Source organism: Microchirus variegatus (assembly GCF_963457635.1).
Source record: "Microchirus variegatus genome assembly, chromosome: 1".
Lineage (NCBI taxonomy): Eukaryota > Metazoa > Chordata > Actinopteri > Pleuronectiformes > Soleidae > Microchirus > Microchirus variegatus.
Window position 1 is genome coordinate 14,956,282 of NC_139802.1, and position 13,284 is coordinate 14,969,565.

At 42.4% G+C, this 13,284-nt stretch overlaps 1 protein-coding gene across 1 annotated transcript in view; it reads right to left on the reverse strand.

The window, feature by feature from the left end:
* Positions 1 to 13,284, reverse strand: part of LOC310935951 (endoprotease bli-like) — a gene marked incomplete at both ends in the record, with an annotated part of 153,495 nt that overhangs the window by 61,360 nt on the left and 78,851 nt on the right. The window contains one exon of the mRNA XM_083899960.1: positions 287 to 324. Within this exon, the coding sequence (XP_083756086.1) occupies positions 287 to 324 (38 nt within the window). The remainder of the gene's footprint in view (positions 1 to 286; positions 325 to 13,284) is intronic.

Here is a 13,284-nt window from a genome sequence, read left to right on the forward strand (position 1 = left end):
GCCTTACAGAATAAAGCACCCTCGTAATTGTATGACACTTACGGTGTAAGGTTTTACAGTAAAGGAGAATTTGATGTGTTTTTCCTCTTGTGAAAATCAAATACAGTTTGTACCAACTATCAATAATGACAAATGATAATATTGTGAAAGGACAAGTGAATCAGAAATTACATTATATGCATCCCTGAAATCTACCTGATATGACAAGGATTATATATTAGAGCTTTAACACAGTTTGATGTTATGTTATTGTTATTGTTAAAATATGAAGGTTAAGATTACTTACAAAGTTTCTCTTCAGGTCTTTGTTTGTGTAATCTAGTCCTGAAAGACAAAACAAACATTTGTTTTGATCACAATCTAATCAAAGCAGGATTATTTCAATAATTTATGCCATGGTCAGTCTAAACCAGGGGTCACCAACGTGGTGCCCGCGGGCACCTGGTAGCCCGCAGGCAGCCAATACGGTGCCCGCGGGCTCACTTCACTTCACCTCACTTGCATGTATCCGTATCATCGCTCAGTAAAATATCTTTGATATCGTTTATAAAAACTGGTAATCGTTAGGAGTAAGCACTGGAATGAATGTGTATGCAGTTAAATGCATAATATTAATCATTTAAATGGTAAACAAAAAATTTTTTTTAATGTGGTAGCCCTCCATATTATTTTTTACCCTTCAGGTAGCTCTCATCTCAAAAAGGTTGGTGACCCCTGGTCTAAACAATCTTTACTAACAGTCTGTTTTTATGGTCACTGTGTGTACTATTAGGTGATCAGAGTGAAATAAATGTGTGGCTGTGACCTGACACACCGGAAAGACAGAATACATGGTGGTACCCGAGCTGACCAATCATCACGACTGACAGCAAACTGGACTGGACGTTTGAACCATAGGGAGAAAGCACACTATAAATAAAGAATGGAATCTAATGGCGCTTTATATTATACAGTTCGAGCCTGTTTGAGCTCGGCTCGACTCTACTCAGATTTCCATTACTATTGTACCTCCTCAACATAGGTACCCCACCCATCATAGTAACTTAGATTAACGACGTTTATAAAACTCACCCCATAAGAAAATAGGAGGTTGATAAGCGGTTCGGGGTGCTTTCTTTTCATCGCTGGCATCCTGCTCTCTTTCGGCCGCTAAATAAACCATCCGTTTGTTGTACATAAACTCTGGAGAAGGTTTGCTAGCTTAAATGCTAACTTGTTAGCGATAAAGTCCGCTAGCTTAAATGCTAACATGTTAGCTATAAAGTCCGCTAGCTTAAATGCTAACATGTTAAAGTCCGCTAGCATAGCGGAAGTGAGATCGGCGTCCGCATGACCAGAAGCCTCTGTCTTCGTTAAGAATTACAGCCAAAGATTTGCGCTGTAACAGCCACAATTTAGTTGTTCTGCAATACGTTTTTCCTTGTCCATCTTCACAAACGCAGCTTCTCGAAGCAGCAGTAGCAGTAGCTGCTGCATATTCAGTGCTTCCTCTGTGACGCAGCTGATTGGCCGGGGAAAAAAAATCACTGCTATGTGGTATGGCCACACCCTAACGAGGAAGACCGCAAATACTGTGACAACTTGCATATTCTGTAAAAAAAAAAAAAAAAAAAATCTCAGATTTGTTTTTTCTTTTTTAAAAACCCTGATTTGTCTTATTTTAGTGGATTTGTGCTGGGACAACTTGTTGCTGGTTTACTCCTGGCTGGTGGTCACATATTCAGTTCTGTGTCAGACAGAGTCTGTGCTCTGGTCATGCAGGAAGTACTGAACTTATCTTTTATAATTAACGGATTCTAATGTTTCATCCTACACCCTGTGTCTCAGATCAGGCTGTGATTGTTCTAAAAAAAAAAAAAAAATGCGTGGTCTGCATTAAGCTCACAGGCTCAGTGATGAGTGATTGCCATGGAGCAGATGAACAATGTCATCTTAAGATTTTTTTCCTGCCCATGTACCATTGTCTACAGTCACTGGTGAGGATAAACTGTTATGGGGAGTCATTAGTAGACAAGTGCTGCTTCAAAAGAACAGTTTTCTCTGAGGTTAACAAGCATTGAAGTCCACAACCCATGTGATGGCAGATAAATCATGCTCAAAAACGTGTGGGAGTGTGTCATCCAGAATGGTAAGTCTGACTGTGGTTGTAACCAGAAGAAAAGAGCGGAGGAAAAATCAATGAATGCCCCCTGCACAAGTTTATGTGCCAACAAGGTGCTAAAGATCGTGTGCAGATCATTTTCTCATTTCTAATGGTTTGATGCCATAAAAGCATTCAGACATGCCTAAGTACTTCTCACTGTTTCCTTTTCTTACCATGGCAAAGGTAGCACTGCTGTTTCATGTCATTTGAACTTTGAGTGTGGGAGACAGGTCATTATGTTTTTGACTTGTGAGTGCCATACTAATAGGTGTAATTGGTTTGCCAAAAAAAGGAAGTAAAGAAGTGAAGTTTTTGTCAAGATACAGCCTTTGCTGTTTGAGTTATTAACACGTGACTGATGGGGAAGTGAACGGACTCGAGAATCATGTCAAGTCCCCAATTTTTAATTTGACTTTTTCTGCCACTTTTTTCCATTTCCACTTCTCTCACCCCCTTGCATCTTTTTTTATACACTCTTTCATTTGCCCCATCACCCTCCTCCCACTGCCCTCAGCACACACCACGCCACCTGCTCCTTCTCCTCCATCTCTGCCTGCTACATCAGGACTCCTGTTGTCTCAGCGAGAGACAAATGAATGAGGGCCCCAGGAGGGCAGGGTCCGCTCTACCACACATCACTCTATCCCTCTCTTTCAATCACACACACACACACACACACACACACACACACACACGCACCCGCAAGCTTTTGTCCCATGCAGGCAGTGCCTCCGCGTTGTCATGGTAACCTGAAGTCGGTTTCACTTTTAAGGCCCTGATTGTGTTTAGCTGAGGCAGGATGGAGCCCTGAGTGAGTGCAGCCTAATTGGAGACTGCTTTGCCATGCTGTGCCATGCCACGCCATGCCAGGTCAACCTGCTACATCCTCTACGTAACCACTGATGCTTTATTATCTCCTCGGACGCCACTTTGGACACACATCTGTGTCCATGACCCACAGACACTTTCTCTTTTACTCTTACTCTTGTGTGTTGTGTATTGCACAGATAATTCATCTGTACTTTCACTCACTATCATCCTCATTGTTGCCTCTATATGGCCATATTAACCTTCCAGTTTAATGTAAATTAAATGATTTGAGAGAGAGTATGACCCTTTTGCATCGCCTCTGTTTACAGCCTTACAACTTAATCTGGCGTGTCAGGCTATAGAGAGAATGATTGCTCCTACGGCAGGTGCAACAAATTCCTTCACTGCAAAATCATTAAAAAAGAGACTAAAAGAAAATTGGAAAATGAACTCAACAAAATTTGCATCAATATCAGCAGAGTTTCAGAGACTGACTCAAGACAAGTTATCTGAGTGTGTCCAGGACAGAAAGACACACATCCAAAACCTTCATAAACTGTGTATGAACAACATTTTTTCTCGCTATCCTGCCTACCGCAGCTTTATTGTGAGCTACACTGTTTCTTCTAGGAAATCAGGTGTCTCAAACTCAACTGACCTTGGGGCCACAGAGCATCTAAGTCTGCCCAGTAGGGAGTCAGTCAAGTGAAAAACTTTTGGGAAAAACTATTCGGGAGCAGATGGGTGGGCAATATGAGCTTAACATTACATCACAAAACTCCATCATGATATTGCAATGATATTTCACAGAATTTCAAATTAAAAGTGCCTGTGTTGCCATGGAATAATGCAAAATGTATCTGTTACTTACAAAATACAAAATCAGAGCCACATCAAATGGACTGGAGAGCTGCATGTGGCCCGCGAGCCACGAGTGTGAGACCTCTGATCGAGACAAAATGGTGAACAAAAACAGTAAAACTATATTTGATAAACCTCACGGGCTGAGATACAGTTCAGAGTAAAGGCTACAATGAGCAAGTCCAAGAAATCAAGTCGGTGCCAGCATTTAATTTGGAAGCAAAACATGACTTTTCATCTCTTCCTTTGTTCCTTAGGCCCTTTATTAAGCCTTTCACCTGCATCCTTGTTTTCCAAGTCCATCGGTTAGATGGCCGAGGCTCTTTGAAAAACTTAAGAGAAAATATCTTCACTGCTGCCAAACTGTTTAAAAAGCCTGGGTCAAACACGCCTTCAATGGCACCTCTACTTTTTTAACTTTGTTTTGAAGCATACTTCAAATAAATAGCTGGAAAATATGATCTACTATTGTGGTATAGAAGAAAAAGGTAAAAAACTGTAGCACTACTGAGATTCATCTCATCAACAATCACAAAGTTGTCTTGTGTTGTTGTTTTTTTTTTGTTTTTTTTATTGATTTTTAATACCTCACGGGAACAAGAGGAAAAGATCAGTGGCCAACTTCCCTCCTTGCCTGAGCCAAGTTGGATTTACACACTGAACAGAAGACCATGCACGGTTTAGTGATTTCTACGGTGATACAACACAGTGTCATCATATGGAAATGAATGTGTCATTTCATTGTTTTAAAAATATGTTTTACATATCGTTTATTCTTAAAGCTGCTGTGGTTTCCCTTTTTTTCACTTCATCAGCATTAAAAAAAAAAATCAGGAGAACCGCCTACATCTTCTGCTACAGCACGACTTTTCCGCTCACGTCCAAATCTCAGACTTAAGCTTCCATCAGCACATGAATGTAGCGGCTCGGCGTTATTTGAAAAGAATTGCTTGTCTGCAGGAGGTAATGGAGCCTGCGTTATTAAGAGTTCATCTTTGTATCAAATCAATTATAATAAAGACATCTCAGTGAGCATTCACACGTGCTCTTGTTTCTTTAATGTAAGTGTGGGAGCCCCTAATACTGCACATGTAACACCAGGCCTTTAAATCCAATAGTGATTAATCTTATGATATAAATATTGATTTAGAAGAATAAATAAGTGAATAATGCAGGGAGGATGGCTAGAATTGCAGGGTTTGCACTGAAACGGTGTGTGACATTTTTCGTGATTGTGTTGACCTGAAATCAGACCTTAACTGGTTCAGACAAAGATACATTGAATATAAAAGTATTTTATATTCTAAAAATATTAGAATTTCATAATTTTTAATGCCACATTCAGATCTGTCCTCTGTGATCTCAGTGATTGTGGATGAGCTCTAAATAAAACATTTACCCTGGCATTACAATGCCCTTTATACAAATATACACTGAAGTCCTGACTGCCATAACAAAATAATCTATTAAAATGTCCAGTCTATTGAATTTAGGCAAAAATAATTGTCATATGTCATTATATTTAAGTCCACAAAGTTTGGGCACTAGCTGAAGGATATACAAGTTCTCTAACACACTTTGAAGGAGAGAGTGAGGTGAGGGATTTTCAGCTGCAACATGAAATTTAGCCAATAAATTGCTAAATGTTACACTGCACCTTTAGGAGTCTCTGACTCTGACTCACGTCTCGTGCATGTTTCCCTGAAGCGTAGCGAGAGCGCACGGCTCAATACTGACATGTGCGCAGCATGCGCACATGAATGCACAAAGCTGCTGTGGCATCGGGGTCAATTGGAGCATCAAAACCGCTGCACCCTTGAGTACTTACAAAAATACATTCAGTCAGGTGCATTCACTCGGGTAGCACCATACTGCCATAAATACAGCCATAAACACACTCCAACACAGTCCAAGGTCTTCTGAGTGTGAAAGTAAAAAGCCACGTCCCACAGTTAGATGGAACACTGTAGGTGGTGGAGCCAATGCAAAACCCTCCATGAATACAAATGGCTTGAACCTGGCTGACCCAGTCTAGATTGTGATTGTATGTGTGTGTGTGCGCGTGCGCTCGTATGAGAGTGTACGCTTGTTCGCCGCTCTGCATGTGTGTCAGCATTCAAGCGACAGCAGCTGCACTCTATCTTCCTTGCTCCCGCGGCGCTCACGCCAGTCCTCAGGGTCAAGCGCACACACAAATCAGGCACAGAGATGTGTCGGAGGCCATTTTGAGCTGACGGCGAGCCGTGCCTGAGCCGCCTCTGAGAAAATGAACCGACATTACTCCAGAGGAGGCCCCCGCGCTACACCTGGAGCCCCCACAGCTGGCTTTCGCTGCTTAGATCTCCTTTGCAGGAGTTACTGTACCAAAAAAAAACAGCAAAAGTCAACAGGGTCTGGAAAGTAGTGTAGCAGGAGAGAAGCTCATGGGAGCACAAAGAATATGATGTAAGGCATATAACACTCATATCAATATTTCTGTAATGAAGCTGCACATGGATGATAATTTGTGTTTTGCAAGTGTCAAAAAGAAAAAGCAAGGTGTGTGTGTGTGTGTGTGTGACAGAGAAATGAAGAGAGACAGCGGTGTCTCACCACCCACCGAGGGTGAGACTTCCTGGTCCTCCACCTACGTCTCATTAATCAGCTCAGTATTTAAGGAGGGCTGAAGTGGACACTTGCCCGTAATTAGCTGGCTTTGTCAAGGATGTGTGTGTGTGCGCGCGCTCGCTTGTGTGTGTGTGTGCGCACGCGCGCGCGTGTGTGTGTGTGTGTGTGTGTGTGTGTGTGCGTGTGCTTGTGTGTTGGTGCAGGAATCGAGAAGGGAAAGATCATGGGGAAATGACAGATGAGTGATGGAGGGTGGAAAGTTAGATAGAAGGATGGAGAGGGAAGGGAGCGTGGCTGATGGAAAGCTTGGCACGGGGAGGCAAAGAGGACAGGATGAAGATGAAGATTAGACAAGATGGAAGGAGGAAGGCAAAAAAAAAAGAGATAGACTTTTAAGGGCAAGAAAAACTACCATAGTATTTTTCCTAAGTACAAATCCCACACCGACTTAAATGCATATGACGCGTCCTTGCGTGACTTCCTTTCGGTGCTGCAGCCGTGTGTTTGTGGCGTTTGGAGTAGATGGAGAAATGAGGACAATAAGGTGGACAAGAGACTGAAGGGAAGTGATGGTGCGATAGAACGACACAAGGGGATAAGAGGATGGAGAAAGGGTTGTTTTCTAAAGTGGGACATTAGTATTCATGCAACACCCATTCACCCCTCCTCACTACACCCTGCTGCCCTGTCTGCCCCGCAACCAGCTCCCCTCCTGTGACAGGCCCTCGGCCAAAGCTGGAGGTGGCAAAGGAAGTTTATGTGTGCATGGTCTGAAAAGTCCATAAAAGCTTTCTTCAACGGAAAAATCACAAATGTAGGGAAAATCTTTATTTAGTGTGAGCTTTCGGCTGCTTCCATCACTGGTGTTACTTCTCGATGTTGATTATCCAAAAATCTGCAAGCATTTTCTTGTCATATCTTGGTATTTAAAACTGGTGAAAAATCTGAGCAGCTTCACACGCCTACATGAACACGAGATCAGGGAAGTGAAGCAGCGCGAGCCCCAACGCTGATCTGGCACCATTCATTGGTACATTGGTACAAAGAGCTCAAGTTTGTCCTCTTGTTAGTTCATATTTTAAAAAAACAGAGATGAAGGTTATGCAGTGTAACAACACATGTTTTTAAGTACTCAATGTGTAAGAGGTGTTCAATGCCAACCACCTGGAGTTGATTTAGAGCTCTTGATATAATATATATATATATATATATGTAAGAAACTGTCAGGCACATTTAAAAAAGATGTAAAATTAAAACATGGTTTATTAAATCTGATTGTTTGTTGTTGCTTCTTCTTTAAAGGTATCATACCCTATTTCTCCAAGATAAACTAGTTCCCTGGCATCCTAATGAACATGTCTGTGACATGCTTTGGTCAAAATAGCATAAGAATGAAGCAACAGAAGTTAGCATTTGGAAAAGTGATCATTTTCAGGCTCTAGCAGGCACATTGCCGTCATATAACATGTATCCACTGGACAGATAAATCCTCTGAGGCTGGAAGTTTGTGTAGGACTCTGTGCTGCACTGTGGAGCCAAGAATAGAACTTTTCGCGGACTTTGCGAACTTCCGGTTTTCAGATACCGTTACCCTCGCCAGCACTCTTGCGTGTTTTACGGACAAAGCGGAGCTCCATGAGACAACAATTCCAGGAATTTTGTGCATTTTGACGTCCCAGTGAGCACGGAAGTCAACATCGCGTGTTTTATCTCCTGTACTTATACTGAGGAGGACCACAAAAACAAGAGTGAGTCATCTTTTTTCAAACTTTGGCGACTGGTCGGGCCTCCAGAGTCCCAAATATAAGAATTTAAATTATTAAAAAGTTGATTTTGCATAATGTGGGACCTTTAAACAAATATTGCAGCTAAACAAATTTAACCAATTAACATTAACAGAGCAATGTCTCACTTTTTGTGAAAAATGGTGCAACAAATAAGGTATATGAATCATTGGCTACAGTGACATTGCTGTTATTGTTGAATAAAGCCAGACTTGACTTTTTTTCATACAGACAAAACAATAATAAACTAACAAATGAAAACTAATTTTACTTCTTTTTTTTTTTCGAAAAGTGCCACAGATAAATGTGCTGAAACCTATTATTCATTTTGAAGCTCGGGAAAGTCTAAGCTTTGGCACCAACACAGAAGTTAATGGCACGACTCCAGTGATGTACAGTTGGCATTATTCAGCATGTCTAATAAGTTGTTTATTTTTCACAGAATGAGGAACCCTCAGGGAAATGCGAGGTGATTTTTCTCCCAGGATTTGACATATCCACTGGTAATCCCATTCATCTCCATCAGCAACATTCGACACACATCATCGCGGTGTACATTTCTCCATCTATTAAATTCCTCATGGCTCCCTGCTGCAGTGTCTGCATACATCTGCCTGCTAAACTACTTCTCAACTCCTCCTCTGGACTCCTCCGCTGCTTTGTTCTCATTTGACTAATTATATTCACGAGGAACGGTGTTGACAAATTCATTTTGAAACCCATTAGTCCCGTGGCGTTGTTTAAACAATGTGCACGTTAATGTCCATTGCTTTAATACCCCTGATTCACATTCTAATAGCCTTCTGATAAATCAGGTTATCTGCGACACCTTCTACACGCCGTGAAGAGCGGAAATTAGAGAATTATTAACTATCCGTGGTGTTCTGCTGTGCTCGGCTGTGTAAGGAAGAGGAGGAGAGGAGATGACAGAGCAGAGGAGGAGAGCGAGAGAGAGAGAGAGAAATTAGAGGTGATGTTAAAAAGAGACCAGGAAGAAAAACAGAAGAGATAACAGGAAACTTGAAGAACAGCAGGACTATGTGATGGTAAATCCAGATGAGACAAAGACAAACATTAAAGAAGAGGGACGTGAGGGTGTGATGTAGAAGAACATATAAGAGGGAGAACAAGCAGAATATCAATTTAGGAACACTTTAAATCTATCTGTCTGCGGTAAGCCCTCGCTCGCTTTAAAAATAGATACTAGATGACATTTTCAAAAGCCGAACAAACTGGATGGTTAACTTTGAAAATTGATTCCAGCCCTTCAGAGTCATACATGTGCTGCGCTGTTCTTCTCTAGTCCCAGTAATGATATCTTTGATTTTTCATTTGAGGGCAAAAATGTCAGCAGCAGCAGCAGCATCAGCAGCAGGATATGTTTAGGATGAAGAGTCAATACATCATTTATAGACAAAAACATTTCAAGTCACTAATTTCTGTTCAAACTTTAGTGTTAGTATTTGACTTAACAGGACGAGGGATAGAATTACAGACAATTTGCTCTACTCATCTAAGCATCAGCACATGAAGAGAATGTTACGTAACAAAAGAAGACCCACAATATAACTGGACTAAAAGGAAATATTTAGACAATTTTCTTGTAGTTGATGTTATGAGATATGAGAGGTGGAAAAGTGACAAAGTAATCTTGAAGTGCGATTACCAAGAAATTCACTGCAATGCCTGTTGACGATTTTCTTCCACAGTCTGAGTCGCATTGGTCTTTTAAATGAAAGGCCCTGCACTGTTTACCTGGAGCCTTTGGCATTGACTCAGACAGCCATCAACACAGAAGTGTCAATACAGTCTCATACAGTAAAATCCAAGTGTAAACTGAGCACACGACTCATGAACAGAAGCACACAAAAGCATGCCTCGTTTGTCCCTCCTCATCAAGGTTTCTCAAACATTTCCACTTCATTCACTCAATCTCCAAATGAATCCTGACTGCTTCTCTTGCACTTCCTGTTGTCCCTCCTCCTCCTCCTCTTCCTCTTTCTTCCTCTCCCTCTCAACACACACTGAACACAGAGAGAGTTTGTTGGTGTCAGTAACCCTGCCTGGCGCAGGGTGTGAATTAGACACATAGGCCTGATTAGCTGCTTGTTTACCAACCAGCACCACCATGATCACAACCACAGGACTTCTTCTTCTCATCATACATGCTCAACCACACACACACACACACACACACACACATCAACCACACACACACACACACAATACCAGTCTTGACCACTTTTGTGTGTGTGTGTGTGTGTGTGTCACTATGCTCCCGTTGAGTCTCCCACTATGGCAAAGGGTTCTTAATTAACAGAAGTATGTGTGTGTGTGTGTGTGTGTGTGTGTGTGTGTGTTCTGGGGGTGGAGCAGCTGGCAGGAGGTACTCGGTCCAGAGAACATCTGCGGGAGGCACAAACACACGCAAACTTACTCACGGACGCACAAACACACGGGTTTGCACAGCTATTCTTCTTAGGACACAGCGCTGACGTCCATTCATGAGGACAGCCTGAAACAAAGCATTACAACTGAAGCCCAATGTATACTTCTGCGTAAAGTGCTCTACTAGTTAGTAGTAGTAGTACTCTAGGTTACGGAGACCCCTCTACGTCGACGGAGAGGCTGTCGGAGAGTCTCTCCATCATCTCCGGGTGCACAAAATATTTTTTAAGTGTCCGTCACTCTGTCAAGGGACAAACGGAGACGGCAAGGGCTGTGATTGGTCCTCAGGACAGGCCGAGATAACACTGCTCTGTGTCGGCCATGTGCACACCGAGGGTCCACAGAGTCGCTCCCAAACTATAAATACATCATATCTTAACACACAAACCACATGTTTAGACTCTAAATGGCCAATTTCTCGCCTCAAATTATCTTAAAACTGCGTTCCGGGACACAGAACATATTAATTTCAGGTGAGAAACGGCCCCTGTTTCAATGCTATCAGCTGCAACAACAACAACAGTCTTTCTCTCTCGGACGCCATTGCTCACTGTAGCAAGAAGCACAACAACCTTGCGTAGCGTCCCCTACTGATCGGGTGGGAAATTGCAGTGCGTATCGGCACCACAACTGAGAACTATGGCGGCTCGAACGGTCTCCGTGGTTGCGCAGTTGGATAACGCATTACGCAGTCGGAGAAGTATACTGTGGTCTCTACCAGTTGCCAAAGTGTGAAAAAAGATGACTCAGCGGAGTACAGGAGATAAAACACACGATGTTGACTTGGTGGGACGTCACAATGCGCTAAATTCCTAGAGTTATTGTCTCGAGGAGCTCCGCTTTGTCCGTAAAGAGTGCTGGCGAGGGCAACGGCATCCGAAAATCAGAAGTTCCCGAAGTCTGTGAAATATTCTATTCTTGGCTCCACAGTGCAGCACAGAGTCTTACACAAGCTTCCAGCCTCAGAGGATTTATCTGTCCAGCGGATACATGTTATGATGGCAATGGGTTAGGGTTAGGGTTACCTGTGCCCTGTGCCTGCAAATGGTCACTTTTCCAAATGCTAACTGCTGTTAGCTCCCAGTAGCTTCTGTGGCTGATGTCATTTCCTGTCACTTAAGTTTCGTTTTCGTTTTTTTTTAAAAGAGATACTACTAAACTGAGCGTTCTGAACAGGGCTGTTTTGGCAGGGTGATTGAACTGCTGTGGTGCTTCGTCCTTATGGTATTTTGACCAAAGCATGTCACAGACATGTTCATTAGGACACCAGGGAACTATGTTAAATTGGAGAAATAGGATATAATATGGGACCTTTAAAATCTTAGGTTCGGCCTCATGTGGATCAGGTTTTGGTCTTCATGAGGAGTCAGACATGGTCAGACTAAACCTAAGCCTAAGGTCAGCGTTTAAAGCCTAAAGAGGTAACATATAGGGCTACACGCAGCATAATAACACACATAAATATACACTGCCACTTGGCAACTTGGCGCTCATGAGAACAAAGATATACAAACGCACAAACGCATTGAACACGTACCACTGGGACTGTCACCATAGCAACCCAGGACTGGTCATGTCACCCTGATTTACTGAGATGGGTGACAGCGAGAGCGAGAGAGAAAGTGAGCGAGTGAGAGATAGGCAGGCGATAAAAAGAGCAAAAGACAAAGACTGAGAGTGAGGGGCATTAAATATCCTCCACAATGCTCGGCTTCGGTCTTGTTTCCGAAACAAAGGGGTAAAGAGAGAGGGAGAGTCAGAGAGAGGCAGACAGAGAGAAAGAAAGATATCTCAACCACCGAGCAGCTCTGGATGTGAGGAGGTCAGGAGCTCAGAGGACTTCAGACGCACCACAGGGCCCTCAGAAGTCAGTCCCCCTTTTTCAGTACGTCAAAAAGAACAGTATATAACACACACACACACACACACACAATGTCATGATGTTGATAGAAAGTAGAAGGAAAGGTAGAGAGGAGGAGAAGGATTTTGTCCTTGCTCTGGGGCAAAGGCTACAGCCGATGGTGAAGGATTAAAGGATGGAGTTTTCTTTGTCTCCTGCTGTTATGCGTGTCAGTCCAGGCGAGGACTTTAACATTTAAACATCAATTGTTTGCCTTTGCCTTTTCATCCCCTCGTGACATGATGTGACTTGTGTTTTAAAAAATAATAAACAATCGCCACTGGAGATATTAAGGCCTTAATGGAGGTGTATTTACATCTGCTAGTTTGTGTGCACATTCTAATTTAAAAAAAAAAAACAATACAAGAAAAAGTGTGTTGTTGTTTTTTACACTGGGCCAGGTTGGAAAAGTTAATGTATCACTAAAATGAGACAGAGTGCAATCGAAACAGACATAAAAATAAATCTAGAAAGGCTGACTATGATTTGCATTATTGTTGCTTCTGTCTATTTGATGTGTTTTAATGTTCCTAATATCCTGCACTGTATCCCAAACTGCCTCTGGGAGGACATTCAAGATGTTTCTCAGATGTAAATCAAAGTCTAAATCACGACACACATGAGCCATGTGATTGATATGCCACTCCACTTCCACTCCACTGAAGAGACTAAAATGTTGCCACAGACGATAACAGCCGATCTGCAGTGATACGGTGACTGCAACCTTCCCC